Source organism: Maylandia zebra, linkage group LG5, assembly GCF_041146795.1.
Source record: "Maylandia zebra isolate NMK-2024a linkage group LG5, Mzebra_GT3a, whole genome shotgun sequence".
NCBI classification, from domain to species: domain Eukaryota; kingdom Metazoa; phylum Chordata; class Actinopteri; order Cichliformes; family Cichlidae; genus Maylandia; species Maylandia zebra.
The window spans coordinates 31,241,762-31,259,166 of record NC_135171.1 but is presented as its reverse complement, the minus strand read 5'-3'; the positions used below and the strand labels follow the sequence as shown (position 1 = coordinate 31,259,166).

Sequence of the window (17,405 nt, the reverse complement as noted above, 5' to 3'; positions counted from 1 at the left end):
GAAAGCAAGAAAGAACAGTGATCGATCGATTTTCACATGCTATAGCAAGGGGAACAACAGCACTCTGTCCTCGGTCTCAAACGACTCCGACCCCAACCCCCGCTTGCAGCCTTTTTATTCTGTGACACACAGTTTACACAAACACCCATTGTAAAACCCCCTTATGGTCACAAAAGGTTAAAACACTGCGTCTGTGTGTTTATGCATGTGTGAGCGTGTGTGTGTGTGTGTGTGTGTGGGGGGGGGGGTGACTTCCTGCTGACAAATCAAATCAAATCAAAATTTATTTATATAGCACATTTTTAAAGACCAAAGTACACCAAAGTGCTTTCCAGTAAAATCATGATACAGATAAAAATCACAATATAAAATATAAATTACAGATATAAATAAAATATAAAATAATTACATAATCTAAATGCAAAGCCAGATGTAAATTACCCTAATTCGCCTTGAATGCCAGGTTAAACAAATACGTTTTTAAACGTGATTTAAAAGACTGAATGGAATCTGATGCGCAAATATGAAGAGGAAGAGTATTCCATAACCTGGGTGAAGCAACGGCAAAGGCACGGTCTCCTCTGGTCTTCAGCCGAGACCTAGGTTGCACTAAGAGCAGTTGGCCCAATGATCTTAGTGCTCTCTGAGGGCTATACAGACAGAGGAGATCAGCTAGGTAGTCAGGTGCCATATTGTTTAGAATTTTGTAAGTAAACAATAAAATTTTAAAATCAATTCGGTATTTAATAGGAAGCCAGTTTAAATTTGCCAGAACAGGGGTGATAGAATCGTACTTTCTAGTGCCGGTCAAGAGACGTGCTGCGGCATTTTGGACCAGCTGCAAACGCTGAAGAAGAGAAGATTGTAGGCCCAAGTAGAGAGAATTACAATAATCCAGTCTTGAAGCGATGAAGGCATGAATGAGTTTCTCCAGATCTTTGTGTGGTATGTAAGGTTTAGCCTTAGAAATTAGGCGTAGTTGGTGAAAGCTGGTTTTTACCACAGTAGAGACCTGTTTATCTAGTTTGAAGGAACTATCCATGAAAACTCCAAGATTCCTAACAGCATCAGTGAGGTGGTTAGCAACAGGCCCGAATGTGCCAGTCAGTTGTCCCAGAGGCATATTTCTATCAAAAACAACAATTTCTGTCTTCTTTTCATTTAAAGTAAGAAAGTTACGTGATAACCAGTCTTTGACATCGCTCAGACAATCAAACAGAGGATGTAGTGAAGATGAAACATCCCCAGTCAGGTGGAGGTAGATTTGAATATCATCAGCATAGCAGTGAAAAAAGACATTATGTTTTTCAAAAATGGAGCCCAAGGGCAGCATATACAGAGAAAACAACACAGGACCCAATACCGAGCCCTGGGGCACACCACAGCGAAAACGGGCAGAAGAAGAGGAATATTTTCCCATCATGACAGAGAACGACCTCTCAGAGAAATATGATTTAAACCAAGATAGAACATTTCCTTTAAGGCCTACTACTTGTTCCAATCTTGCCAAAAGGATATCATGGTCAACCGTATCAAAGGCTGAAGTCAAATCCAATAGAACTAAGACCGCAGAGCGCCCAGAGTCGGCGATTAGAAGAAGGTCATTGAAGACTCTTAGTAGGGCAGTTTCGGTGCTGTGACGCGGTCTAAATCCAGACTGGAATTTATCACTTATACCGTTTCTCTCTAAGTGGGTCTGTAGTTGTTGAAGCACTATTTTCTCTAAAACTTTTGACATGAAGGGGAGTTTAGAAATCGGCCTGTAATTTGCTAGAGTGTTACGATCAAGGCTACTTTTCTTGATAACAGGTTGCATGACTGCATGTTTAAAGACAGTTGGAACATAGCCAGATGACAGTGATGAGTTCATTAAAAATAAGATACAGGTCCCGATTGTATTCAATGCATCTTTAATGATACGAGAAGGAATAATGTCATGCAGAAAATTTGAGCTTCTCAGGTTATTAATTATTTCCTTTAAAGTCGAGAATGACACAGGTTCAAACTGTTGAAAAACCGTTGAACATTCAGAAACTGGGGCTTGATTTACTACCGGAGAATGTGGGGCCCTTAACACTGAGATTTTATCTATAAAATAATTTAGAAATTTTTCGCAGAGGGCCAGGGAGGCACCCATCGAAACATCAGAGCAGGGATTAACCACTGAGTTAAAGATTTTGAACAGAACTCGAGGATTGTGACTATTAGTCGCAATAATGTTTGACAAAAAAGAAGTTTTTGCCATTTTGGCAGCCTTCTGAAATTTAGACCGGCTCATATGCAGGATGTCAAGGTACACCTGAAGTTGATCTTTTTTCCATCTCCTCTCAGCTCAACGACATTCACGTCTAAGAGCGAGGGTGGATTCATTTAGCCAAAGTTGGCGAGAGGTTTTACGGCGTTTAGTCTTTACTGGAGCCACAGTGTCCAAAATAGAAGAACATGTAGAAATAAAAGAGTTGACTACGCCATCAACCGAGAGAGGTGCATTACTGATGTCATCATAACAGAAAGACTTAGCAAAGGCCGCAGAGAAAAGGGCAACAGCCTCAGAATTAATCAGACGCGATAGGTTCAGTGGACCCTCAGAGTTCAGTTCCATATTGCATAACTGAACATCAAACATAACTGGGAAATGGTCCGAAATCCCAGCATCATTAATGTCCGTGATGCAAATATCCAGTCCATACGACAATACCAAGTCCAGCATATGCCCTTTAGTGTGGGTTGATTTTCTCACCCACTGAGTGATATTAAAAGAGTCAATAAGAGCAAGAAAGTCCTTAGCCAATAGGTCCTCCTCACAGCATATATGAATGTTAAAATCACCACAAATAAGAACACGATCATAATTTAAAAAGATAAATCCTAAAAGATCAGCAAATTCACGGATAAAATCCTTGTTGCGCTTCGGAGGTCGATACACCACTGCACAGAAGATCCGGGGGGAACCGGACAGCTCCAGTAGTTGTACTTCGAAGCTGGAATGCGAGGCAGGAGGCAGAGAATTTATAAGATAACATATAATAACAGAATAATCTCACATTATGTATTTTTTGAGTGGAAGGTTTTATATGATTTTTTTGATCCAGTGGAAAACAGTTCACCTGTATTCCCTGCTATTTTTTGTACCTTGTACCTGACCGATGAAGTGAAAACAAAAAAACTATGTTTTCAAATCATCGGTCCTCATTCAGCATGTATTTTGCATATCTCAGAAAAAAGCAAGGTGATGTAATAAATGTTTGTGTCCATCCTTTGGTTTCTTCGCAGAGATTGACGGCTGTCTGATCAACAATGGAGGCTGCCACAAGAATGCGGAGTGCATCAGAGCAGGACCCAACATTGTAAGACATCACTGTTCTGCATTAAAACATCAGACCCCAGTAACACTGAGCTAACTTTGTACCTGAGGCCCTTAATAAACCTCTCTTAATTATTTCTTTGCCATTTTTATACTTATATAGCTTTTTCTTAACAGACTGACAGTGACAAAATAATAAATACATGGCACAAAACTAATATTTTTTCCATAAATTAGTAAAAAGTTTTAAATTTTATAATTCTGTATTATTTGTCCATTGTTTTTGAATGTTATTTTTAGTGTCCTGAATTCTATCAGTTATATTTTTGTGCTTTTATTGTTAATATTAATCCATTTAATTAATTGAATTAATTAATTTAGTTAATTCATTTGGCATATGAAGTTACTAAAAAGCAGAATAATCTAGATTCATAGTGAAGTTAAAATTAATTGATAAGAAACAACATGAAAGAAGTCATACAAGATCCAACAATCACTTTTTTTTACAAACAAAAAATAACTGAAAAGCTAACAACCAAAATGATAGAACAATAAAAATTATTAAAATTCATGTCCCACACTGCCTCTGTTCAAGATTTTAATTTTAAGCTTTTAATAATACAAGATGGATTACAAAGAATGAACACATGTCAGCCTATTATAAGAAAACAATAGAGGAAGGACCCCGGGAACCAGCTGCCCAGATGGCCATTGGTTTCTGGCTTCTGCCTTAAACCAATATTGGCAAGGTCAATGAACCGAAACAGAAAACAAGACCGCAGGTAACTCCCAACTCGGCTAATAGTTGATAGAGAAGACTGAAACAAGCAGAAAAACAAGTGGAGTGAATGAGAGAGTGAGACGGAGAGAGCCCATCACCGTGCTCTGCTTTCTCTGGCTTTAAACAAGTGCAGGTGATCCTCCAGCAGCCAATCAGCAGTGGAGATGAGTCAGAGTGCAGGTGAAACAAATGAGGATAAATAATCAAGCGGAAAGAAAGACATTTAACTACAAACACACAATGTAGGTATTGAATTAAAAGACTCTAATTAAGGGGTACTAGCACTTATATTCTGTCATGTATATACAGGTGGACGTGCATATTAAACCTGACCAAGTGGCAAATTCCGCTAAACCACAGGTTTTGTTTTAAAGATAAATGCAGCCAGTGTGTTGGTTTTGGACTCTGGCTGTGTTGGTTCTTTTGAGCCAGAAGTGACTTTATTTGGATGTAAGGATTGATTTGATTCAAGTACAACACACAGATACAGATATTTCTAATAAGGGCCAATAACAGACTAATAAAGTACCAGAATTTAACTTAGAGCAAGGCTTAATGCTAGTGTGATGATTTCCTGACAGCAATTGGCCACAGTTCTTGTCAATTAAAGTAGCCACACCCATAAGAGCATTTAGTTTAGCATTTTAAAATGAGTCGCTTTTGGAGGCAGCCTCAAGTGGCCATTACAGGAACTGCATATCCACTTAGGTCCATGTGATGTCGAGGAGATAAGATATCCTTAATATGTTACTTGCGACATACAGAATATCATTTTCTCATTTTTTTGTAGTAAAAACTTTTACATAGTAAAACCTGCAGAAAAAAGTGAACAAAAAGCAGCAGTTTTATTGATGGGAGAATCTTCTGTAGACATAAACTCACAAAAAACAACCTAAAATCTTGAACATGAAAACTAGGAACCAAACACTGGGAAACTAGAAACATAGAGAGACTTACAATACGACGGTGGTATAATACGACAAAGGGCAAAGGAAAACACAGGGCTTAAATACACAAGGGAGTAACGAGGAAATGGGAAACACAGCTGGGACTAATTAGACATAATGATACAAAGGGAAGCAAAACTAGATATGCTGCACACAGGACCAGGATTATCAAAATAAAACAGGAAGCACAGGACAGGTGCAGGCAATGACTTCCAGTGTTGGGTAAGTTACTTTAAATTAGTAACTTAGTTACATTATTAGTTACTTCTATCAAAAGTAACTCAGTTACTTCAAGTTACTCGTTACTTTCAGAGTAACGAGTTACTAGCGAAAGTAACTTTGGTTTTACTCAAAATTCTCTTGTTAATGTGTTGCTTCCGTAACTGGATACCCAGCAAAAGTACCAGTCTTCTAGCTTGCTTACTTGCCACAAGTGCACTGTGCCACCTACCAATAGAAAGGAAAAAATAATGTGCATATTTCCACAAGAGAAATCCCACGCCTGGACTGTCGTTGACCGCCGCCATGATTCTAGCCTACGTCACAGCGTCATGTGCGCTTTTTACATCCAACACGAAAACTGCAGTTGTGGTGCTTTCGATTGTACTCGGAAACTTGGAAATTCTGCCTACCGAATAGGAAGATGTAGGTAATACCTGTTATGGAAATGTTAAAAATAACCTGCAACACACCCAGTGAGTTTGATTTGAAGTGGGTTTAATAAACGCATTGCAATGTGGAGAGAGCATCCTAGTGAAACACCAGGACCATCTCTGAATTGTGGCCACCTCCCTTACATCTTATACACAGAGACACAGACAAAGAACATTCCTCAAAATCTTACATGTTGGCCCCTCTCACGGGGGGGCTATACCGCCTCCCGCACAGAGAGAATTATGACCTTGTTTTCTGCTTAGCCTTCACCTAAGGATTTACATCCCTGATAAGCAGAAGGAGCCTCACTATCTGTTTAATGTCTCCCATTACAATGGCCTCACTGTGTTAACTTTCCACATGCATGTAAAGTAGTGGCAGGAGTGCTCTTACTATGGTAAAGTGAGAAAGTGATATTACTATAACTAATGTGATATAATTAAATATGCAATTAATAAATGAGAAAAGAAATCTGCCACCACATACCAGACTGCAGATGAGCTGCATACAGGGCTGGACTGGGACAAAAAAATCGACCTGGGCATTTTGACTAGAGCCCGCCATTATAGGAAAAATCATAAAGCCTTTGAATGAAAACAAACGCTATTGTGACAGTGATGTTCACTGTTTTGATGGTATATATGCATCAATCTATCAATTGTTGTAAGATTCAGATAATTAATTTTTTTAAAAGCGAGACATTTTAAATGAGAATAAGAATGAAAAGTATTTCTTTTTGCCCCCCTCTCCCTGTTAATGCCCTACCTGGCCCCCTGGCAACACTTTGCTAGACCCGCCCCTGCACAGTTACCAGCTGCCAGCTACTTAGAAAAGGATTCTGGTGTTATTTGTCTCTCAGAAACAGTTCATAACTTCCCTTCAACTCATTCATGTCACCTAAAAGGTAAACCTGTTTCTCCATCACCTGTTCAGCTCTGATGATTCAGTAAGGACATCTCCTGGTCTCATCTTCATGTTTCCCTCTCACCACATATCCAAACCAATATCATGACCAGCAGCTTTTACAGCTGTGGCTCCAGCAAACATCAGCTGATACTAGAAATTAATAAGTAAATCAATTCTAACAACAGCTGATCAAGCTTAAACGTGCTGCTGTTGTTTAGCGCAACATCCGCTGGTTTCCTCTTTCTGGCGCGATGTGGGCGATACACAAACAAGAGAGAAAAGCCGATCAGCGGATCAATGATCAGTTTCATGATTGAAGTAGAAACATGTGAGGGATGGGGAGAGAATGAGAGAAGAAGAGGCAGAAAAACTCCAGCTTTGTGTCTTTTCCATTCTAGCTGAAGAACGGGACAAACTGCATTCCTTTTCACCTCAATATGAAACGCGTGATATTTTCTCTGAATACGAGACGATTCCGTTTTTTAGGGGATGGTTGGCATCATCATAATTAACCTTATGAAAAAAATAAAGTTTAACATCATCATAGCACCCGCTCAGCCATATACAAACTCCGTCATGCTAGCTAGCACGCAGTACGAAAAAGTCAGCACAACGAAAATAAACTCCACCTAAACTTGGTTTATATCTGACCCAGATAGACTGCAGGTCATAACTTCTTACCTGAAGTTCAGTTCACCTGACACTCGGACCGGCGGCCGCCTCGGGGCTCTCCTCCTGCCTCCCCTCCTGCCTCCCCTTTCTCTCATCCACCTGCTGGCCTCCACCACTTGCTAATGCTACTAAATCTGTGGAAGCTCCGTGATAGCCACCACACGAAGTAACAAATAACGAGCCTATCTAAATCCCAGTAACGGTTAATGCTTTCCTGATTTTGGCATAATAACTAGTTACCGTGCTCGTTACCACAATAATAACGTAGTTACTGTAATGCGTTACTTAATAACGTGTTAGTCCCTACGCTGATGACTTCAGACAAACAAGACTTTACAAGGGGACACAGCTGACAGGGGAGACAGAGGCAACATGGAGACGAGTGACTCGATGTGGAACATGGGGAAGACAAAGTGACAGGAACCTAAATTCTAGGAACTAAGAATGTAACACAAGCACTACACAATGAAGAGAAGCAAAACCATGAATAACCATAATCAAAGAATTCACCAACAAACACAAAACCTTGGGTCACAGACCCAGTACCATGACAGTTTTAGTGACTTACTGTTTCCTCTTTCTGCTTTGGTTTCATCTTCAGACCTCCTGCAACTGTAAGCTGGGCTTCCAAGGATCGGGGAGATACTGTTTGCCTGTGAACCCCTGCAGAAATGTATGTGTGTGCTTTATTCTGCTCTGTAGCAAAATACTGACACTTGTTTTAAATGTTTTAAATGCCTGAAGGTGATATGGGAACAGATACTTATTTTATGTGAGCGGTAGATAATCTTTTCATGTTTTAAGGCAATAAGTCGTTAATTTGGCTGCTGAATACGAAAGTACTCAGCACACCTGGGTGCTGCAGGGGAGCTGCATGGCCTGGTTTCTTCAGTCAGTTAAATACCTGTAGTCATTATACAGCAGTAGGGATTTATATTGCATTTGCAGTCTCTAATTATGAGGGTAGAATATACATAGCTCTGCACTCGGCTCACACAGCTGGGTATCTTCATAAATTATTGAAATCTCCTGAAAGGAGACATTAAGCTCTTCCTCTCAGATTCCAGGTTATTAGAGTGAGACTTGAGTGGTCGTCATCAGGAACCTTAATCGACATAATTTAACAGATTTTTCTAGGAAATTTCCAAATATTATCCAAATATTTCAGATGCCATCTAAATAATTCTGTGGCAACAGAAGCATTATTACAGCAGTCCTGTCCATGTGTCTTAGCAGGGATAATATGTTGACAGACACATTCCTATGCAAGCTATTTAATTATCTCCAAATACCTGTTTAAATTTATGTGTTTTTGCAGAGAAGAGTGAGTAATTAAAAAAAGGTTGATTTTTAATTTTGCTCCTCTGCACTGATTTATCTGTAGAGATTAGTTTGAGGACAGAGTTTCAGTATGTCCTGAAAGACAATGCTAAAAAAAACCCTAAAGCAACACTTTTTAATGGGAGTGTGGCGTTAAACTTCTGGGATATTGATCTGGTTAGTTAAGTGGCACATGAGCTGTTCGGCAAACAGAACTAGCTTGATAAATTTCATTTCCATCAAATGATTTTGAATCCTGTCAACAAATGTTCATCACCTACAGCACGATCCGTTTTACGGAAGGGTTTCCAGGAGAAAGCCTTTTCTCTCTAAAAGGAACATGGCAGCACAGCTTATGTTTGTAAAGCTGCATGTGAACAACCAACCATTAGTCAGATCAGTCGACTGTGAGCTGCTCCATACACCAAATGTATGCTGATGCTGTGACCTGATGCCATGTTTAATCCTAACAAAACTAGAAATTAAAACCCTTGTTTTGTGGCATTCCTGTTAAAAGACTCATGCTGTGTTTGTGTGCAGAACAACGGTGAATGTAGCAGGAACGCTCGCTGTGAGTACATGGGCATGGGGCAGAGGAACTGCACCTGCCACAGAGGCTATATAGGTGATGGCATTAATTGCCGGGGAAGCACCAACTCTGTAAGTCACATGACCTTCAACTTCCTGCTTTCCTTTGAGCGCCCGCGCCTCCCCACTCCTCTCCCCCTAACATCGCACTGTTTTCTGCTTTACAGGAAGTGTCCAGTCAGAAAGAGAACGCCTTCTTTCGTCAAATGATGATGGTGAGCCTCTGCCAGACACTGAAAATAAAACTTCACCATTTATAAAGTGAAGTTTGACTTTCAAAGAGTGCACACGATTAAATTCAGGCAATTAAGATAGAAAAAGTCCAGATATAATTAGATGCCTTTTATTTTACCTCGAAGAAAGAATTTGCATATATTTTATTGATTTTACAGACTGCCTCCTCTATTAATGAAGTAATGAGTGTCTAAGCTGATTACCTTTGTGGTCAGAAACAAAAACTGTTATGCCTGTGATCTAGAAATTAATCACAGAGCGCCAAGGTGAAGGATGTCTCAGTTTCTAAAAGGAGGCCAGAGAGGAGAGGGGGCTGCAGGAGGAGCTGTAATCCAGACTGCACAGGTGTTTTTACCTTCAGCCTGTGATACAGTTCAGATGTCACATCAAATTGACATCCAAGGCAAGGATGTCTCATTTCGATAAACACCTGATGCCTTGACTCCTCTCTCCTCGTGACTCTTCCTCACTTCCTCCACTTGCATGTGTGGTGGGAGGGCTAAGATGCGAGGAGAGGAATCGAGGAGGAGGAATTTAGGAAATGAGAAAATGGACATTGGGTCAAAAATAGAAATGAAAATAAAACCAGGCACCAAAACTCAGTATCACTGTGAGACCTTAACTTATTATTCATCCTTGATTTTATACACATATTTTATAAATTTGTTGCACTGCCACTGTGTGGGAAAATAGCTGGAAAAAAAATTAAAGTAAAAAAACAAACAAACTCCTGGACTTGCTTTGGGATGAATACTTTTGAGCCATCTGATTCTCATCCATCGTCACTGTTTTTGTGCTTCTTAGATGTCAGGCATTTCAGGTCTTTATGGTGATGGACCATACACTGTCTTCGTCCCGGTAGAGGAAAACAACAACATCTCCATTGTGAGTGCAGCAGCTGCTGCTTTTTCGTGTGACATTAACGTCTCCAGTCTCACCTTAAATGTGTGCCACCCTACCCTAGCTGTATCACTTTAGCATGTGGCATTTATTGTTTTTGCTTTACAGGACTGACTTGTGTGTCTGTGTGTATGTGTGTCTAGGTTAATGTTTGGAAGCAGAACGGTCATATTGAGGATCTGGTTCGTTCCCACATCGTTTCCTGTGAGATTCTGACCTCGAATGACTTCAAAACCACTGAGCGTGCTGTCTCAGTATCAGGACACACATTGCACTTCAGCCTGATAGGGGTAATGCACATACACAGATTATTAACTCCTCAGTAGAACAGAAATGTAGCTTCACAGATATGGATTTAAATGTGTAAAACAAACATTAAGAACTATTTAATTTTTCTCAAGTCACACTTGACTTTTTCTCACTCCAACCACTTTATGCCTTATTAATCCCTGGAGCACAGCAGCTGTACTCAGCTTTATAAAGGAGCAGTCACAGCATCATTTGAAAATGTAAAATTATTGAGCAAAATCCATCCATCCGTTTTCTGCCACTTACAGTGGCTTGCAAAAGTTTTTGGCCCCTTTGAACTTTTCCACATTTTGTCACATTACAGCCACAAACATGAATCAATTTTATTGGAATTCCACGTGAAAGACCAACACAAAGTGGTGTACACGTGAGAAGTGGAATGAAAATCATACATGATTCCAAACATTTTTTACAAATAAATAACTGAAAAGTGGGGTGTGCGTAATTATTCAGCCCCCTGAGTCAATACTTTGTAGAACCACCTTTTGCTGCAATTACAGCTGCCAGTCTTTTAGGGTCTCTACCAGCTTTGCACATCTAGAGACTGAAATCCTTGCCCATTCTTCTTTGCAAAACAGCTCCAGCTCAGTCAGATTAGATGGACAGCGTTTGTGAACAGCAGTTTTCAGATCTTGCCACAGATTCTCGATTGGATTTAGATCTGGACTTTGACTGGGCCATTCTAACACATAGATATGTTTTGTTTTAAACCATTCCATTGTTGCCCTGGCTTCATGTTTAGGGTTGTTGTCCTGCTGGAAGGTGAACCTCCGCCCCAGTCTCAAGTCTTTTGCAGACTCCAAGAGGTTTTCTTCCAAGGTTGCCCTGTATTTGGCTCCATCCATCTTCCCATCAACTCTGACCAGCTTCCCTGTCCCTGCTGAAGAGAAGCACCCCCAGAGCATGATGCTGCCACCACCATATTTGACAGTGGGGATGGTGTGTTCAGAGTGATGTGCAGTGTTAGTTTTCCGCCACACACAGCGTTTTGCATTTTGGCCAAAAAGTTCCACTTTGGTCTCATCTGACCAGAGCAGCTTCCTCCACAGGTTTGCTGTGTCCCCCACATGGCTTGTGGCAAACTGCAAACTTCTTATGGTTTTCTGTTAACAATGGCTTTCTTCTTGCCACTCTTCCATAAAGGCCAACTTTGTGCAGTGCACGACTAATAGTTGTCCTATGGACAGATTCCCCCACCTGAGCTGTAGATCTCTGCAGCTCGTCCAGAGTCACCATGCGCCTCTTGGCTGCATTTCTGATCAGCACTCTCCTTGTTCGGCCTGTGAGACACCAACCAGCGTCTGCACAGTCAGAACATTCTTGTCATAGTTTTTAAATCATGCCAGAGATGATGTGAATATGTCTGAGTGAGGATGAATGAAATGCAGCTGTCACTGAAAATGAACTAAATCTCATCTGTGAATCCAGGCAGCAGAAAGTCTGACACCAGTTTTTTGCTGTTTACAAACTTTTAAAAAGTAATAAATAAATAAATATTAGAGAGAAAGCTTTCTAAATGTTAATCCATGATATGTCTCGATATGCCAGACCCTGATTACCGGGAATGCTTTGATATATATTTTTTCTTTACCTGCATTTTTACCAGGGTTTGCCAGGTGAATTAATACATTTATTAAAAGATTTAACATTTGTTAGAAATCCAGCGTTATCATCTATTAAAGAAAATTGGCTGAATATTGTGTCTATTGCTAAATAAAATGTACTCAAGTGAAATTACTCTTTCATCCACTCATATTTTTGTAAACATAAATGAAATAGCCCACACTGGCACACATTCATATTTCCTGGTCCACTGGATGAAATTGAAGGCTCTGCTCCTTATTTACTGGTTGAGCGCCACTTATGATGGCTTTTTTCATGACCCATGCACGAGCTTCACTCAGGGCAAGTTGATTAAAACTGCTATGGGAACAAAAACTCAGATTTTCCTACCACAGAGATCAGTGTTAGTTTGTTTGTAAACCTGGGATTGTTTAAATAGTCAGTTTTTCTTAGAAAGATTCCTCACTGAGTGAAAAGACCTGGAATTATTAGTGTAGTGCCCCTAATAATAGTGTCTGGTCAGATTAAAAGAATACTAAGGAGAGTTGCTTCAGTGCTTCCTTTATTACCTCCTTCATCTTATTGATGTTTTCCATAAAAGTCCAAGAAACGTGATTAGGGAAAAACAAGGGATGGAATTTTTTGACTGGGGCCCTGGTTTCTGGAATAGGGCGCTGATCCTAGGTTACACCATTCACGGTTAGCATCCTTAAAAAAATCCTTAATTTTAAATGTTAAAGTTATAAAATATTGAGGTGAGTCTAAAGCTCCCAAGAAATCAGCCCATTTGATTTTACTTTAATGAGTTACCCTTCATTTTTAATGATTTTTCTTGAATTTAACTAGGAAGTACCTTTGGGAAGTCATCAGGAAATAAACAGTCTCTCTCCCCCTGCAGGATTCGATCTTCATCAACAACAGGTCGAGGATCGTGAAGAGCGATTACACCACATTTAATGGAATCATTCACCACATCGACTTGATGCTGACACCTTACGCTCTGGAGGAGAAACCGCAGATTAATCCCAAAATGGTGCGTTGGGTTTGGTTACAGTTATTTAATGAATAATCTTTACTGGAAGCAGATAGTGATATCTCTCTTTCTCTCTTTGTGTTAGATGAACTTAACCACAGCAGCTTCAGTTTATGGCTACAGCAGCTTCTACCAACTCATAGAGGTAAGGGAAACAAAACCCTGCATCTACTGATTTGAGAGGGACTACTTCAATTTCTGCAACCCTCTTTCATTAACTCCCATCTGCTTGTCTACACATCCTCTTCAGAAAAATCCTGCTGGCCATTAGGTCGTAATTTGAGCCAAATCTGAGCATTTTATTAGTTCAGAACATTTCATGTGGTTAGCTCCTTCACTTCAGAAGTCATCAGGGATCAATGTTAAAAAAAATTGAGCCACCTCTGCGTACTTCAGTGGGCTGTAACTAAGAAAATATTAATAGTATGAAAGCATCATTAAGGTAAAGTTGGTTATTCGAGGCTAGTGTGACTCTGGGCAATTTTTCTCGGATTGACCTCATTATTATTAACAGCTCATTCCTCTGCACTCTGAGCCTCTCTCCAAAGCACTAACGAGAAAACACTGCAGCACTAAACACACTAGGATGTTTAGTGCTAGGACACAAGACTCCACACACAACTCTTATTTGGAAAGATGGGCGATGTAATATCCTTAACTGACAGTAAACATAGACTTACCACAGTTTTAAAATACTCTGTTTAAAGTCCTGTATTCAAGGTTTTACTTCAGTAGCACTACAGTAGCTTTGCCAGGCAGATGTAGTTTAAAAGCAGAAGGTTAATTGTCATGCATACACACTGAGAAGTGTGAAGCATGGTGGCATTATCCTGGGATTATTTCTCTGCTGGCCCTGGTTTGGTATATTCACCTGCAGTGACATATCAAAAGTTGTACTTTAATCTTCAAGTGGTTAAAGCTCATATTTTTGATTGTAAAAGTATCTCGTACCACAATTTCGTGAAAAGTTGTGTGGGTATCCTTGATTATTGTGTTGGCTTTGGTTCAGGAGGTAGAGTCTACTAATTGAAAGGTTTGTGCTTTGATCCTTGGCTTTTCTTGTCTGAGGTGTCCTTGATCACAATACTGAACCCCAAGTTGCCCCGATGCTTTCAAAGTGCTTAAAATTGTTTAGGCTCAGCTGGAGCAGAAAGGCGAACCTGTATCTATTCCCGTAATGTAAACTGTAATGGAGTCATAAACTCTGTTGTTTTAGGCTTAAATAGCTTGGTTGCTTGAGGGTTAATTATCATTTAACAACAAAAATCCAAAATTAAATTGTAACAAATAGCTCACATGTGGAGGTAGGCTTGGTGCGTTTAGTTTCCAGACAGGGGACATGTGCACTGCTAAACACCCCCCCCCCCCCCCCCCCCCAAAACATTAAGGAAACACTCAATCAGCACAGTTTAAAACAAAGTAATTTAAAACTTCAGGGGATGTCAATCTGTCCAGTTAGGAAGGCTAAACCATTGTGAATCCATTTCATCTGCTTCTTACTTTGACGAAATGAAAATGACAACAGGTGCACAAACGCAAAACTGGAGGAAAAAATCAGTCAGGCGGGATAAGGAGAGAGCCTTGGTCTGTGGCCACTACCTGCTAAGCCATTATATACTATATATATATATATAATGTTCTTCCTCAACACCCCCCCCCCCCCCCCCCCATTTTTGCACATGTCGAGGAGCGTGTCAGGTTACATTTCACTGTGTGTTATACTTGTATAACTATGCATGTGACAAATAAAGAACCTTGAACCTTGAATTCTCTTTTTGGAGGTTGTGTTGTTGTTGCTGTGCACCTGTTGTCTGCTTCATTCGCAGTGGTTTATGCCTGCTGACTGCACACTTTGATATCCCTGACGTTTAACTGACTTTGTGTTAAACTGTGATGATCGAGTGTTCCCTTCCTTTTTGAGCCATGTAAGGCCAGTGTCAGCAAGTCCGACCAGGTCCATTTGATTCCACGTGATGTACAGTGGGGGAAATAATTATATGATCTCCTTCTCTGAATTTGTATGTTTGTTCACTTACAAAGAAATGAACAGCCTCTCATTTTTTATGACAGTAAAATACATATTTGAGCCTATACAACCCAGTCAGAACTCTGGCTGCCACAGATGGGCTGTGTAGTTGGTCACCAGGTTCACACACATCTCAGGAGGGATTTTTGCCCACTCTTCTTCACAGAAACTCCATCCGTTTGGTTGCTGGTTGGCAACTTGAAGCTTCAGCCCCCTTCACAGATTTGCCACTCTTTTGTTGCTTTGGCAGTATATTTTAGGTCATTGTCGTGCTGAAAGACTGGTCCATGGTCAATCTTAAGCTTAAGCTTGGTGTTCTTTGGTTGATACTCAGGATTTCTCTTTGTCCAGAGTTGATGGGTGGAGTTGATTCCAAAAAGCTCAATTTTGGTTTAATCTGACATCACTTTCTCTCAAGCCTTCTCTGAGTCATTTAGATGTTCAGGAACAAACTTCATACGGGTCTGTACGTGTGCCTTCTTGAGCATAGGAACTCTGCAGGTGCTGAAAGATTTCAATAAATGATGGCGTGGTGTGTTAGCAGTCATGTTTTTGGTGACTGTGGTACCAACTGCCTTCAGATAATTAAAAAACTCCTTGTACCTGATGTCCTTTGACAGCTCCTTGGTCTTCTCCAGTGGTGGACAGGTTGGCTTGGAAGAAATTGATTCTGTGGACAGTCGTGCTTTCTACAATGAAATTTTATTTATAAAGCGCTAAATCAACAGTTTCTTCAAGGTACTTCATATTGTAAGATAAAGACCCTGCGAGAAGAATACAGAGAAAACCCCAGCATCGAAAATATTATTAATAAATGATCAGACAAAAGAGGCTTTTCAGGGAATAAATGTTCAGTTTATATGGCATATGTCAGAACAAGATCCGGAGTGTGATTAAAGTGGTGGGTGGGCTCATTTACATTTTAAGAGAAGCCGATTGAGTCTAATAATAGATTGAATGCTATGTTGATGCTGTCATTTTGAGCATCTACATGGATGTTTTATTCACCCACAATAATTATTTTATCTGAACTGACCGTTAAATCAGATAAAAACAATAGATAACTACAAATAAAACTGTATTTGAGTTTTCCAGTTAGGTTGTACAAGGCTAAGAATCAGGCTTTCAGATATATTAAAACTCTGTCTTGGTCTGGGTCATAAATATAACTCATTGAGATCAGGACTATTTCTAATTCTTTAATTGACTGATTGATTGTAATCTTTGCAGGCACACAGCCTGTGGTAGTAAGGGCTCAAATACCTATTTCACTCAGTGACATCCAAATCAATTTATAGCTCTTATGTAACATGTGGGGGGAGTTTTTCTGGGTTTTTTTTTTTCTTTTGGTGTTTTAGCAACACGAATACAATAATTACAAGTATCCCACATATAATTATGTACCAGCATGTCACAGAAAAAAGCTCTTCAGCTGGGCCTATAAATCATTATTTTCACCATGGTACTAAAACCATTAACAACCCCAAATATATATTTATAAAACAGACTGGGAGAAGTCTGTACAGACCTTAGATTTACAGTAAATTAATCAAGATATAGTAAAACTCCTTCATGGACACACACACTGCTTCACCCTCTCCAGGTACGTGTTTCAATGTTAGCGGCCTTTCCTGCAGACACGGGGAGTTTCCACACCTAATCAGATGGAGAAGCGTCCTTCCACATCCCCCCAGAGTCCCATAAAATCTACAAACCTGCATAACATAATAATAACAAGGTGCTCCCGATCACAATAACTCACGGTTGTTACTGTAGTGCACTGACGTTTATCACCAAAAGTGGAACATCCATGTCAGTCGCTGCAAGTTATCTCAGTGGTGCTGGCAGCTTTTTTAAATCCATGTATCTTTTTATCTTTTTATACAACAAAAAAAAAAAAACGCCAGCAGATTTATCTTAAAATTTTCTAATTGATGAATGTGTTTGAAATGCATTTTTGGTCATGGCCAATAACTGGGGTTAACATTACTACATGTGGGTCACTGCTTCGCTTTAGCCGTGATGGATTCTCGATACTTTGCGTCATAGCAAGAAAATAGGCAACTTTGAAATTAGCAAATGGAAAAATCAGTTCTTTTTTAGGCTTTTGAAATGAAAATATGCTCCTGGTTTCATAATGTGGCCCTTGAACCCCGGAGGCTGCCATT

General features: G+C 39.9%; 1 protein-coding gene across 2 annotated transcripts in view; it reads left to right on the top strand.

Moving 5' to 3' along the window:
• Positions 1–17,405, top strand: part of stab1 (stabilin 1) — a 180,087-nt gene that overhangs the window by 67,514 nt on the left and 95,168 nt on the right. For both annotated transcript variants that reach the window (XM_014413209.3, XM_076884201.1), the window contains 8 exons: positions 3,274–3,347; positions 7,866–7,937; positions 9,125–9,244; positions 9,340–9,387; positions 10,211–10,291; positions 10,450–10,596; positions 13,077–13,211; positions 13,297–13,356. In XM_014413209.3, coding sequence (XP_014268695.3) covers positions 3,274–3,347; positions 7,866–7,937; positions 9,125–9,244; positions 9,340–9,387; positions 10,211–10,291; positions 10,450–10,596; positions 13,077–13,211; positions 13,297–13,356 — 737 coding nt within the window. The remainder of the gene's footprint in view (positions 1–3,273; positions 3,348–7,865; positions 7,938–9,124; positions 9,245–9,339; positions 9,388–10,210; positions 10,292–10,449; positions 10,597–13,076; positions 13,212–13,296; positions 13,357–17,405) is intronic.